Source organism: Tribolium castaneum, chromosome 3 (genome assembly GCF_031307605.1).
Source record: "Tribolium castaneum strain GA2 chromosome 3, icTriCast1.1, whole genome shotgun sequence".
In the NCBI taxonomy this organism is placed as follows: domain Eukaryota; kingdom Metazoa; phylum Arthropoda; class Insecta; order Coleoptera; family Tenebrionidae; genus Tribolium; species Tribolium castaneum.
The window spans coordinates 22,083,071-22,097,389 of record NC_087396.1 but is presented as its reverse complement, the minus strand read 5'-3'; the positions used below and the strand labels follow the sequence as shown (position 1 = coordinate 22,097,389).

At 40.4% G+C, this 14,319-nt stretch overlaps 3 protein-coding genes across 3 annotated transcripts in view; 2 read left to right on the top strand and 1 right to left on the bottom strand.

Annotated features, from left to right (window-relative positions):
- side-VII (sidestep VII) overlaps window positions 1–9,909 on the top strand; it is a 100,113-nt gene extending 90,204 nt beyond the window's left edge. Inside the window, exons 9-15 of the mRNA XM_968512.4 lie at window positions 7–166; window positions 421–714; window positions 4,171–4,283; window positions 4,470–4,665; window positions 5,114–5,332; window positions 6,554–6,834; window positions 8,937–9,909. Of these exons, the coding sequence (XP_973605.1) occupies window positions 7–166; window positions 421–714; window positions 4,171–4,283; window positions 4,470–4,665; window positions 5,114–5,332; window positions 6,554–6,834; window positions 8,937–9,194 (1,521 nt within the window). The 3' untranslated portion in view covers window positions 9,195–9,909. The remainder of the gene's footprint in view (window positions 1–6; window positions 167–420; window positions 715–4,170; window positions 4,284–4,469; window positions 4,666–5,113; window positions 5,333–6,553; window positions 6,835–8,936) is intronic.
- The window catches only part of LOC662231 (cell growth regulator with RING finger domain protein 1), a 172,925-nt gene extending 162,461 nt beyond the window's left edge, over window positions 1–10,464 (bottom strand). Inside the window, exon 1 of the mRNA XM_064355799.1 lies at window positions 10,335–10,464. The gene's annotated coding sequence lies outside the window, so the exon portion shown is untranslated. The remainder of the gene's footprint in view (window positions 1–10,334) is intronic.
- A 159-nt stretch (window positions 10,465–10,623) lies between these two features.
- Window positions 10,624–14,311, top strand: dpa (disc proliferation abnormal). Its single transcript, XM_968578.5, has 9 exons — window positions 10,624–10,781; window positions 10,828–11,274; window positions 11,325–11,522; window positions 11,702–11,936; window positions 11,993–12,235; window positions 12,587–12,815; window positions 12,867–13,326; window positions 13,380–13,658; window positions 13,705–14,311. The coding sequence occupies exons 2-9, from the start codon at window positions 10,828–10,830 to the stop codon at window positions 14,263–14,265; spliced, it is 2,652 nt and encodes an 883-aa protein (XP_973671.2). The 5' UTR covers window positions 10,624–10,781; the 3' UTR covers window positions 14,266–14,311.
- Window positions 14,312–14,319: the final 8 nt, after the last annotated feature.

The window sequence follows — 14,319 nt, the reverse complement described above, 5'->3', positions numbered from 1 at the left end:
TCGCAGGGCAAGGCGCTCAATATCAACATACAAGCGGGGATCATCATCACAAACCAAAGCCTGGTGCTGCAAGGGGTCTCCAGATCGACGGCAGGAAATTACACCTGCGTGGGGTACAACACGGAGGGGGACGGCGAGAGCAACCCCTTCTATCTCAACGTCATGTGTAAGCCCATACTTTGATCTTTCACTATTGTTTACTCTTTTTGTCACTCCTTTAATTATCTTTCTTCCTGTTTCTTATTGTTTGTACCACAATGACCAATAAACTATCATTTTCTTATGATTTTGTTTTATTGTTTTGAAACCAAAAATAAATCATCAAGATTTTTCCCTTTGTTTTGCCCCTTTTCATTTAAAGACAGGCAAATTGCGTCCAAACTGTTTTTGTCGCGAAATAGCCCCAGGTCCCTGTTTCAGACGCGCCGACGTGCAAGCCGAACCAGAGCAGAATTTACGGTGTCGCGAAACAAGAACAAGCACAAATAACGTGTCAAGTCGATGCAAATCCTCCCGACGTCCAATTTCGATGGACGTTTAATAATTCTGCAGATTCCGTCGACGTGGCCCAATCGCATATTGCCAGAAGTGGAACGTCGAGTGTCGTTTCTTACACTCCGATGACTGAACTCGATTACGGGACGCTTTTGTGTTACGCTTCGAATAGAATTGGGACGCAACGAGTGCCCTGCGTGTTCCACATCATTGCAGCAGGTGAGTGGCTTTCTAATTGTGCATCGGTCAAAAACGCTAGTCCCGAAAGGGCCTTTCACAAGAAATATACTTCATACATATTTCCGGGTATATAGCGAACCCGATGATACTCCTGACGTGAATTTTAAGTGAAAAAAACACAAGCTTGCTTCCTTTTGCGGCCAAGAAATGGAGCCAGGGTTCAATAAGCATTAATTTGTTTGTTTCGGGAAACACGCCAAGTGTGTTTGTTGAGCAAAAATCGATTTTAATCCTGCGACGATTAATTATCGTTTATTCGGCAAATTGTTGGTGTGTTTAAAGAACAACACCGTAATGCGAAATTTGAAAATGAATAATTATTCGTGCGAGGCGTGCTTTTGTACGCTGCTCCTTTGTATAAATTGAAAACGAGATTGTTATTTCAAGGAGTTATGTTTACGCAACAAATGCAGATCCCCTCCGTTATCATTTCCTAATTCAATTTCGTAGTGTCTCTTTGTAAATAAATTTATTTCGATTTTTGACTCAATAGGAAAAAGAGAATGAATGGCTGTGATATCTATCGCTATAAATTATCATTATTCTTCGTAACGTATCAGATTTCGTGTTTGACATTGGCTGTGACAGTAACACCATTAAGCACTCTTCTTTCGTGTTTATGTACTTTGCTAGAGGAAGGTTTGAATAAAATCCGGGTTAATAGATTCCGGAAGCGTAAAATTTGGGACATTGATTTTTTCGTCGTGTTTTCTCTAGCTGACAAATACTAGATCGTTTAGGCGAACGCTTGTTTTTTCCACAGCTGTTTCCGTCAACAAAAACACGATCAAGTATTATTTCCAATTTTCTTCTCATCGAAAACCTCGCAATAATCCCGAAATTTTGGCGTTTCCCGTGTGAGCGCTCCCTATAAATAATTTACATATTCGGCGTGTTATCTTGCGGAGTAACATCGCGAATTCCTCCTTCCCATCCATCTCCCACGCCGTTTCGGAAACAGTTTAGCCGTTCAGGCAGCCGTTCCATATTTCATATTGTATCAGCGGATTAGAACACAATGCTTCGGAAACGTTGTCAATCAGTTGGAGTTTTAAGCAGCTTCGGTGGTTGGCAACACTGCACGATAAGGTTCGGGTAAATGGCATGTGACGGCGAGCCGCGTGCGTGTTTAATCATGCGGTACATGCGACCACATAAAGTCCCTGCTTAAGGTCGCAAATTATTCATATAGGCATTATATATGAACTAGAGTAAAGCCGGTATAAAGCGTTCGAACATCCTTTAAATCATGCATAAAGGACGCCCGGACGACGAGGATATGCGCCAATAAACTTTCTTGGGAAACTGTAAAATCCGACCTTTGGAATTTTACAAGAAGGGCGGATGTGACTAATGCACAGCGACTCGATTAATGCCGCAAAGACAAGATGGGGCCCAAGACCTCCCCAATGAATCCGCGACAAGCCGATCTACATCGGAGCTAAGACCAAAACCCCAACTACACAAACCCAACAATTGGCATTGACCCTCCACTTCTAATAACCTTAAATTATCTGTTTCAAAATCCCTATCAAAATAAATAAATAAAAAAAAGCAACTTGTTTTTTTCATCCATTCTGTAATCTACTATTTTGTCCTTTTACTTCTTCTCCTGCTCCCTCTACCTCCCTAAACCTTAATTTAGTGGTTTAATTCCTTTTTAAATGTGCATATAATATATTTTCGCATAATTTTATACTGCTTATGCCAAACAGAAGCAGTACATGGTTAATTATTTACTGTCTTGGAAAAGTTAAAAATGGTGGATGCGCCGGGTAAATAAATGAACTTCAGCTCCAGTAGTGCGAAATTCGCGTTAAACTCAGGCATTGTGGCGTAACTGTTGGAATTTCATATTGATATAGGGAAGTGAGTAACAAAGCCGCCCACTATCTTTCTAAGGTATTTGCGTCATAATCCTGGCGACAACAATTAATTACGAGATTAACTAATCTAAGGGGTTAGTAATTCATTCGTTTCATCCCATTCGTCACTGAACAAACAGAAGCGAGCAAATCCGTCCCGATCCCGATATTGGCCAAATAAAAGCCTATAAAGTAAGGTAGACACAAATTCCTTTACGAGATTCGTCTTAAAGCCAATCATTTCTATTCATACGTAACCCTATTTCACCTCGAAAGTGGAATAAACTTCTTTGTTTCAAGTCTCCTCATAAAAAAGTAATATCTGGAGACCTACACATTTAGAAGCACTCGGAGAGACTGAAGTGGCTCGAAGGATTTAGAAATATTGTCGCAACCGAATGAAAGAGCTAAGACCGGGAGAAATACGAAAACCGAACGGGCCAATTAACCAACGAACAAACACACACCTGCTCTATACAGAGTTAAGGACGCGAGAGGAAGCTTTCATTTCGGACGAGTATTAAAAATCACGAATGGTGTTATCATTTCTGCTATGAAACAAAAATGCGCCAGTTTTTTCCACCGGTGATTGGAGTAGTTTCGGGGTATTTACAAAACGAGTTTGAAACTTTAATCGTCGGCAAAAGGGCTGCTTTAATAAATTACTCGAAAGAAGCCTTCTGCAATATTAATTAATTTACCTGAAAGCCGAACGACTCGCCTTAATAATTAAGCAAGGGGTTTGATTCGCGCAAGAGGAAAAATCGCCCAATTTTTTGGCTTCTTGTTGCCGTGTCCTCGTAAATCCATATGTAGGTTTCTCATGGTAAAACCTCCTAATGCTTCGCCTCCTCCAACTAAGCGTGATTTTTCTCGGCAAATCCCTGTGTAAATTTTCACAGTTGCAGGCCCCGTGGAAGTATAAAACCCGACGACTTCCGTAATAAAATTTTCGTCGTGGAGTTTAGCAATCCTAATGCACGGCCTTTAAGATCGTTTATTCTGGTTCACGGTCGGTTTACTCGCCGATTCTTGTCCGATAGATACATCAGGATCGGACAGCTTCTTATTCTTGTCGACGGCTTTTTTCCACAGGAGTTAAAATATTTGTCCGATTCAGCAGTCTTATGCATGCATTTATCCTCTCGTCCGGACGCCTGCCCGTCCCCTGTTTTTATACCCAACCGAGGAATTACTTTCCACTTGCTTACTTCCCTTTTTATGCGACACACGGTCAACAAAATACGACTCGGAGAAAATTTGCTCGCCTCACAGCAAATGAAGAATTTTCAAACAACTCGCAGCAACTGAACTGCACATTTTTTACAACTTTTTATCGTCGTGGAGATCAGAAATAAGAAGAAAACGCTGCATAGATTCAAAAAAGTGCCACGTTTAAGAGAAAAAATGGAAGAGAATTGAAAAAGAAGAAAAAATGTAAACTCAACTCGCTTCGCTTATTTGTGCTTTAAGCAGTATCCATTAACAAATTAGTTTATTAAATAAGTATTTTCAATCAAAACCTTAGCCTTTATTAGTTATGGAAAAAAATTATAAAACTTTGTTTCAGGACGCCCTGACCAAGTCCACAACTGTACGCTATCCAACATCTCCATGACGTCCTTTTCCATTAGATGTTCGGAGGGTTTTAATGGCGGTTTGCCGCAGTCCTTTCTATTAGAGGTGAGTAAAACCGGGTTTAGATGCAAACGAGACAATCACAACAATTTGAATTAAGCGAAATCAATGAAAGTCGCTCTGAAACGACCCAACAATGAAATTAAATGCGCAAAACAAAACCCAATTAAAAGCGTGATTTATCGAGTTGTTGCACGAAGACACGTTCAGTCTTTTAATTTTTTTTCTCAGGTTCGCGAAAGTCACAGCCAGGAGGTAAAAAGCAACCTCTCATCCCCTGTTCCGAGATTTTCAGTGACAACTTTAGAGGCGGGCGCCCAATACCAGGCTGCCTTGTTCTCGTACAACTTGAAAGGACGAAGTGAACCGGTCATCTTACAAGCTGCCACTCTACGACTTCCTGAAAAACAACTCACTGCCGAAAAAGGTACGTATAATTAAAAACTTCAGACGTGAGCTCAAAGTAACTTGACTTTCACGAGGAAACTTGCCAAGTTTCATCGGACACCGGGCCCGAAACGCAAACACAAGAGAAAATCCGAGATGTTTAAAGGATTCCAGCCTGGCCATAATTAAAACTAAATTAAAAAAACATGCAGAGTGTATATCAATAATAGAAAAGGCGCAAAGTGAGCCAACATTTCCTGTATGGCTCGAATATTATTCCCATCATCCCTTTTTGCGACACTTTAATTATTTTCCGCCATGAAATTACTCTCGAGAGGAGAAATAGCGTGCATTTTTAATATCGCTGCTTGAAAATCCGGCCCGATCCCTTTGCAACTATTTCCATTGTCCTCTTAGAAAAATATAAACGTTGCATTCATGTACAACATTTTTCATTTCTTTAACGAGATTGGTCGTTATAATTCCAGACAACCACCGGTCCGCCTTTCGTTTTACGCCGATGATGAGTGTCCTAATTGGAATCGTCTCAGCGCTTTTGATTGTCGGACTCGTGGTGATTTTGCTGGTGCGCTTGCAATGCACTCAAAACGACGACAGAAGGAAAAGACACAAAAATGCAACGGCTACGGGAGGAAATCTCGAACACAGAGGCTCCACCAGCGGACCGACGTTAAGCGACAAGGGAGGTAATAAGAGATTTTTTATTAAAAAAATAATATTGCAATAAAAGCCTGTTTTCCTTCCGGCAAAAACTCGTACAAACAGTAACAAAAAAGTGCAATTTCGACTGAAAGCAGCGGATATAAATATTTTATAATATAACGCCTCGCATTTTATGTCAGTCGATTAACTTTTATATCGATAAAGTTTCAAAGTTTCTGCTTGCGTTTCACTACAGAATCGGTAGGCTTTAAATGATAAAAGAAAATAAATGTTTTAGTACGTAATAAAAGTTTCCCGAAACGTAATTGCCTTGTTTTTACGAAATGAACGTTTAATGATATCAAAAAGTAATCACAGGGAATCAATTTGATGCATTCATGGATGGAAACCTTTCCAACACGCACTAACGAAGCCTTTCAAGTATATTAATTATTTGACTAAATTTAGAGAAACTAGGCATTGTGACAGCCCACAGCCCCACGTTTTCGCTATTTCAAATTTGCACAATGCAGGTTTTAACTGCTACTCATACAAAATAAAGCAAATCAGTTTTTTGGGGAAAAAATAGAAGCCATAGAAGACCACTATCATTTGCAAGATTGAAGAAAAACTTAAAACCTGTTTCATCGTCGAGCTCATTCAAATAAACTACACGTTCGCTGCCAATCATCTGGAAAAACCACTATATTAAATATTTGGCACCTCAAACGTAGAACTGAAATCACAGAACTGTCAAGGACCTGATCCTCCCTTTATTAGTACACTGATAATATGTATTCACAGTGTAATACGAGAGTTAATTAACTCAACAGTGTGTCAGGTTATTGTATCATTAGGCCTACACACTGTGAGCCAATCTAAATATGGTATTGGATTCGAAACTATTCCGATAGGTCAATAAATTGGGGAAACCTTATTAGAGCTCAGATTCAAGACCTCAGTTACTACAAGAGGACTGAAAGTATCCGGAAAATTGTAGGAACAGTAGCTGAATTTGGAATTCGGCATTTTTCACTAAAAATTGTTCAGAGAGAATAAAGCTAAGAGAAATCAGAAAAACGACGAAAAGGAACTGCTGTCAGTTTTTTAGTTCACTTTAGCGATTCATAAAATTATGATGATGGTGTTTGTGTATATTTGTACCCTGGCAGCTCCTTCCCCTGCTGCCAATTTCCCATTCCAATCCTATTTCCACTGTTATAAATTCGCCATTACCCCCTTATTGACACTGCTGTGTATCTCAGGTGGCAGTCCAATATCGAAACACGATTCAAGCGCAGGCGAATGCGACAGCGACGAGAAGAACCCCGACATAATTCCGCAGCCCGTCGACACCGACGAGACCGCTGATTACGTCAGGAAAAGACAACACATTAGCACAATCGAAACATCTCCCAGTCGGAGTCTTTTACATCAAGCCGGCAATTCAGCAGGGGGCGGCGGGGGCGGCAACGCCGGTTACATCGGTTACTGCACACTTCGCAACGGAATGCCCTTACACGAACTCGCCGCACAATCGAAAATGGTGAGCAAACGCCGGCATTTCCAAGAGATTAAAGCAAATACTAGATACAATCAGGAAATTAAAGCTGTCGGGAGTAAAAAGAAAAGAAACCGTTTCGTTTTACAGAAAATCGACGCAATTATAAAAGGTCATAAGCTCTACACTTGTCTCAAATTTCGATAGAAATCCACTTTGAAAATACTTTCTCTGGGAAAAGCATTATGCCGTCTAAAGTTTTCCAAAATCGCCATTCTACCTTGGGGAAAATGGCGGTTCGACAAAACAAGCCGATAAATCGCGCAACTTTACCTAATAACAATTTATAGGGAGTGACAGTTATCTGGCCTGCCGTCCAAAATCTGCTTTGCTTTGGCTTATTATCGGAATGATAATATAGTAGGGTTGCTGCAGGATCAAGTCGATGCGTATACGTGAGGTCACCGAGGTCGTCCGGGTGTCTTTATGGCCGTTGTGGCGATAAAGCGAAACATTAATTAAAAAATGTTAAATTTGAAGCTCGAAGGAGTTGCGCGATCGATAGAAAGCCCCTCACGTGGCCATCGGCCTGTGTCACCCTATGATAAAGGCTAAAGAGGAACTGTTGCTCGAAGAACGGTTATATATTGCTATCGGAAGTTCCAAGGTGGAAATTCAATGCTATCGGACTTGGGATGCTTACACAAGAACCCTTTTACACGCCGACTGGATGTTGTATTATATTGACAATTGTGCTAATCGCGTTATTGATGTTGGAATCGCTTTTATATATCGGCATGTTCGCGAAATCGCTTTAATGCCGACTTCCCGACACAATAAATGCATTTATGGAAGCGGAATCGATACAATAGCGGTCATTCTTCCCAAGAAAAAGAAAGACAAACGCCAAATAAAAATTTCGAAGTTCAACTAAGCAATAATAAAGCGTTCAGCAATCAATTCGATTCTGTTCGCATCAGTAAAACACGAATAGTATTTTATTCTAATTGGTTTTATCTTATTTGGTTTAACGAATATTCGTTATTTAACAACTGCTCAGAATTAGTAAAGCAAACGTGGTTGTTTTTGGGGAACAAGTACGTTCCTCCACTTCCAATCATTCCTATTATCCGCAAATGTTACCTCAGGATTGTCAATAATGGATTCGTGCAACATAAACAAGGGAGCTTTTCTGAAAACAATATCCTTGTTGATACAACGAATTATATAGCCATGTAGAAGATTTATGTTGGATTTTTTCGGTATAAATCAAAAATAAAAAACGAAATTTATATTGTAGCTACTCCTTTTATTTTTTATATAAATCTCCCGAATTTTAACTCCAAATCTATTAATCATTCCTTCGGCAAAAAAGCAACAAGTTGAATAATGAGATTCTCTTGGAATTTTTTACTTTTTCATTTTGATGCGGTGCGCATAAATAAAACAAACACGAGAAAAAAATGCAAACACTTTTATTGCTTTATTAAACCCGGAGGCCTGTTATTATAAAAAATGCCACAAATCTATGGCATCCTAATTTGTAGATTCTTCACCCGATCGATATCCCGTTTTTTATCCACAGCTCCAAATTAAAAATAAATTTATGTTGCTTTGTTAAAAAACGATCTTTTTCCCGGGTTTATTAAAGTTTATTTTGCTTTCGAGGTGAAACCGTTTCGTGCAAAAACCGACATCCTTGAATGAAAAACTCCACTGAATTCCCAGGATATACGTCGCTTCGAGATTTATAAATGTTTTATTTACACATTATGACGAAAAAATTGCAACGTTTAAAGGGGAAAAACGTATATTTAATGTTTTATATAACAATGACATAAATCTTCGTGTGGGATTCTTTATGAGCTCGACCCAGATTAAATTCCAAACCGAATTTTCCATCATTAAAACTATTTTCAATTAATTCACTATTTTGCACACATTTTATTCGAACCCGCAGTTGTGCGGTCGGTGATTGACGCATTAACAAGAACGATACTACAATCATTATTTTCTCTATCTTTATAATTAATTTTACCACAACAATTTTAATTGCGAACAAATGCTGCATCGAAACACCGCACAACAATTTCATTATATTGCACTTAAAGTAAAATAAATGCACCCAGAAATAATCTGTTTTTCAGCACGCTGCGCCGCCCCCGATGATGGGGGGCTACGCCCCCTGCACGCTGCCCCGCCAGCCGCAGCAGTGGCAGTACGGCCCCGTGAGCCACCTGCCCCCGGGGGTGTACCCGGTGCCGTACCGCGGCCCCCATCCGCAGCAGAGGCCGCGTCCGCAGCCCCGGGAGCCCCCCATACCCATGCAGCCCCTCGCCACGACGGAAGAGGAGCCCTCGGTGGACACCCCCCTCATGGTGAACAAGCGGGAAAGCACGGTTTGACAAGTGACTTCCCTGTAAACGCTGCCAAAGACAGGGTTCCAATAATTGTTTTAAGTATTCTTATATCTACCAACGAAATTGTACCAACAGGCTAAATTCACTGGGAACAAAGGGTTTACTTTTTTTCTTCCGGGAATTATTTACGCTTGGCAAAATTAACATATCTTGGAAGGTTTACGTGCTGTGAGGGTGGGGTTTCTTATTTTTTATTCGCTGGTGTACGTCGTCGCGAGTGGTTGTAAAAAAGATAAACTTATGAAAATGTTACTAGCTTCAAGGAAATCATTGTTGTATAGGCCGTTTTTGTCAAATGCGTTTTGCCTACTGAAAGTTTTTGTATTCGCTTCATTTATACGAGTGTTATTTTTGTATATTTTGTACATAAACCTAGGTAATGAAAATAAATGTGATAATTATAAATTATCTGAAGGATACGTCGATGTATCATTTTTTTCAAAAATAAATGCCAAGTCTGTTACTTAAATACGACTTTTTATATATCGTATAAGAGATTATATCAGAATTTGTACATGTTGTATATAACTGTATATAAATAACTATTTTGCCTTGTAAATATTACCTACCTTTAATTAAATCGAGTGTTCACGACTACATACCTACATTTTTTGTAATTATTTGAAGGGTGTAATGGTTATTCGTTATCCAATCAAATTTCATCTGTGAAAATTTAAATATAAATGTATTGAAAAAACAATGTTTTATTTCACCCATACCAATTTTTTTTACCTTCCACAAATTTTAGCAAAATAATGGTATGTGCCTGATGAAATTTATTACATAACATTTTGATATTTTACTATTTAATGGTAAAAATCATTTTCTCTGAATAAAATTTTATTAACTTAGTAAGTAGTCCGTTCACTGTAGAATTACACGTTCGTAATGTTGGTTGCATACCATTCATTTTTTCTATGTAGGGTTAAATTCATGATAAAAAATTCAATTTTGGGGCCTTATATTGCTATCTTTATTGTTATATCTTTAATAGAAAGGTTTAAATGCTGTAGTGCATAAGATGCATAAGATTTTCACAATGTCCGAATTTGAGAAATACGGGGAGCTCAAGCACAAGAACATCAAAATTTTGACCTTAAATTAATAACAAAATGTGAAACCTACCTTTTTCTCGATCTGGAACACACCCAACACCAATTCTGCACGATTTTTCACCAAAAAAAGTCTTAAGCAACAAACACCAACAAATTTTCACAACAAACAATAAAGCCACTTGATTTTTAAAACAAAATTCTGTGCGCATGCGGCTTTGTAGCTAAGGCAACTCCAAGCAGCCTTGAAAATAATGTAATAACGTAAACTTTATAAAATTCGGTTTTAACAGAATTTTTATCTACAAATCAACATTGTTACAAAGTTTTAATTTTACAAACAATGGGGTAAACAATCATTAAAACCACGTTGAAACTTTAGCCACTATTAACAAAGCGCGCGTCATCTGCAACCTCTTCCACGAACTACTTAGCGTTTTCCCGCCTTTTTTACAGCAACAACAGTTGGTTAATTGTGTAAAAAAACATTATCAACACATTTTTTGTTGTTTTATTTACGGTAAGTGATTAAATCAGCGATAACTCCACCTAAAAACCCAAATTAGATGTCTTCCCCAGCCCCCCATCGTACCCCTCGCGCAAACCGCGACGATGATGCGCCCACTCCTCGGGGACGCAGACCTGCCGGGGGTCAAACCCCTCGAGGTCACCGCACCCCAGCTCGTGAGGACCCTCCCCAAACCCCATCTCGGACCCCCAGACGGAACCCAACTCCTGCCAAAAGCGACACCATTGATACCCCAATGCGTTGGGGCGGAGCCCGACGTGATTTGGACGCCGACGGCGGGGAAATCCCCTCGTCTCCGGCTGGGGTCACAAGCCCACCGGTGGCAATGAGCGAGATTGATTTATCTTCGCCACTTAATTACGGGACTCCTTGCTCTTTGGGGTCCATCAGGACCCCCAGATCGGGGATTAGGGGGACCCCAATTAGGATGCGGCCCGATGTGAGGACTGATCGGAGGATGAGACAAGTTAATGTCGGAGGAGAGGTTCAACAACTGTTTCAAAAATTGAGCTCGTTTTGACTCGATTTTTTTAGTTGGATCCGGTTGCTGAGGGTGATGAGGGCAGTACAGCCCCGCATTTGGTCATTTGGGGCACTAATGTCTCAGTTGCTGAATGTAAAGAGAAGTTCAAACAGTTTGTTTTGCGGTTTATTGATCCAAATGCGGAAGAAGATGAAAGAACTGATGATATGAATGTTAACGAACCCTTGTATTTTCAAAAATTGGACGAGGTGCGAACCTTATCATGATCAAAGAGGCGTTGACTTTGTTATTACGTTGGCAATGCTATCAGATTTAAGCGTCAGACAAATTTAAAAAAAACAATCGTATTTGTCTTTTTTATCTGTTGCCAACTTAATTTCAAAATCATTGATCACAAACTTGATCGTGTAGCAATTATTTTTCGTAGATAAACACCCTCGAAGAGCCGTTTTTGAACGTCAACTGTTCTCACATTGAGACTTTTGACGCCAATTTATACCGCCAATTGGTTTCGTATCCTCAAGAAGTCATTCCAATTTTTGACATGATGATCAACGAAATGTTTTACGAGCGTTATCCTGCTGCTGAATTGGAGCACCAGATTCAAGTCCGGCCCTTCAATGCGGAAAAAACACGAAATATGAGGGCCCTGAACCCTGAAGGTTAAATTCCTTCCAAAAAAAAATCTTTTAATATAAAATTTTATTTTTTTGCACAGATATTGATCAGTTGATCACAATCACTGGCATGGTCATCCGTACATCGAATTTAATGCCTGAGATGAGAGAGGCATTTTTCAAATGTATAGTTTGTAACTTTACAACGACTGTGGAAATTGACAGGGGGCGCATTACCGAACCCACTCTTTGCACCAGTTGTAACACCAATCACTGCTTTACTTTGGTCCACAATCGGTCGCAGTTCACCGACAAACAGATGATCAAATTGCAGGAATCCCCGGGTATTTTTTTAATTTATGTTTTCTCCTCGGATTTATTTTTATTTTTTATTCTTAACCATTCTACAAGATGATCCCAGTTTATCTTCATCCATGATATTTCTTCTTTTCTAATTTATTTCAACTTTTTTATATTTTACACTGAAAAAAATTGTTTGAACTATAAGAAAAAATTTATTTTTGTCGCCAACCTCGGGAAGAATTGAAGATTTTTTATTATCTATCTTCTATTTAATCCACACTTAACACTTACCCACTTAACTAAACGTTACAGTTACATAAAAAAAACGTTTTCTAGTTAAATCATAAGCACAATTTTTTATTTTTTTTTATTATTATAATGTTTTTGGTCAGACGACATGCCTGCGGGCCAAACCCCGCACACCGTCGTCCTCTTCGCCCACAACGACCTGGTGGACGCCGTCCAACCGGGCGACAGGGTCACCGTAACGGGGATTTACCGAGCGCAACCCCTTCAAGTGAACCCCCGACAACGCAACCTTCGCGCGGTTTACAAAACACACATTGACGTCCTCCACTTCCGTAAAATCGACACGAAACGCTTATACGAAGAGGAGGACGGGTAAAAACACCACAGTGAAAAAATAACTCACTTCCCCTCTTATTCTTCCAGCAAAGACCATCGTTTTCCACCCGAACGGATCGAATTATTACAACTCCTTTCAGAAAAAGAGGATATTTACGAACGGCTAGCTCACGCTTTAGCGCCGTCGATTTACGAAAACGCCGACGTCAAAAAAGGGATTCTCTTACAACTGTTTGGCGGAACGAAGAAAAAATTTGTTACGTCAGGTCGTACGAATTTTCGGTCCGAAATCAATATTTTGCTGTGTGGAGATCCGGGAACCTCCAAGTCACAACTTTTACAATACGTTTATAATTTGGTTCCCCGAAGTCAGTACACTTCAGGGAAAGGCTCCTCAGCTGTTGGTTTAACAGCCTATGTGACCAAAGACACCGAGACTAGACAGTTGGTTCTGCAAACGGGGGCCCTAGTTTTGGCCGACAACGGCATCTGTTGTATCGACGAGTTCGACAAAATGAACGACTCGACTCGCAGTGTCTTGCACGAGGCGAGTTGAGAATTGTTTAGCAATTGATCAAAATTTAAACAGAGTTTTTACAGGTGATGGAACAACAGACTTTGAGCATAGCCAAGGCTGGAATAATCTGCCAGTTAAACGCCCGGACTTCAATTCTCGCGGCCGCAAACCCGTCCGAATCTCAATGGAACAAAAATAAAACCATAATCGAAAACGTGCAACTACCACACACTCTTTTATCGCGCTTTGACCTAATTTTTCTGATTTTGGACCCCCAAAGCGAGCTTTTCGACCGAAAATTAGCCTCGCATTTGGTCTCACTCTACCACAAGGCGCCGCAGCAAAACGATGACGAGATTCTGGTACACTTACCTTGATGTGCTTCAATCATTACAATTTTTTCTCTAGGACATGTCGATTCTTCGTGATTATTTGGCGTACGCCAAGGAGCATATTCACCCCAAACTGAGCGAGGAGGCTTCCCAGAGGCTCATCCAGGCGTACGTTGATATGAGGAAAGTGGGTTCAGGTCGGGGGCAAATTTCCGCGTACCCCCGACAGCTCGAATCACTGATTCGCCTGTCGGAAGCTCACGCCAAAGTCCGTTTCTCGCAAGTTGTGCAAGTCGAGGACGTGGAGGAGGCCTGGAGGCTACACCGCGAGGCGTTGAAGCAATCAGCCACGGATCCGTTGAGCGGGAAAATTGATGTGGGGATTTTGACCACGGGGTTGAGCAACGCGGCCAGGAAAAGGCGGGTGGAGTTGGCTCAAGCTATGAAGAAGTTGATTGAAAGTAAAGGGAAGGTTCCCACAATTAATTACCAGAAACTGTTGGCGGAGATGAGAGAAGGGTCCAGTGTTATGGTGACCAGGGAACAGTTCGAGGACGCCTTGAAGGACTTGCAGGACGAAGGGATGATTGTCGTGATGGGGAGGACGTCCATCCGGGTGTGCAAAAACCGGGATTAACGCCCAATTTGTGTATTTTTATTAATAAAGCTTCTTTTTGCAAAAACTGGCTTT

Bases quoted from the DNA above. Each gene is read 5' to 3' on its own strand.
- dpa (XM_968578.5), top strand. From the start codon at position 10,828: ATGTCTTCCCCAGCCCCCCATCGTACCCCTCGCGCAAACCGCGACGAT. The intron at 11,275-11,324 runs GTTCAACAACTG...CGATTTTTTTAG, and splicing joins AAGTTAATGTCGGAGGAGAG to TTGGATCCGGTTGCTGAGGG. The intron at 12,816-12,866 runs GTAAAAACACCA...TTATTCTTCCAG, and splicing joins TTATACGAAGAGGAGGACGG to CAAAGACCATCGTTTTCCAC.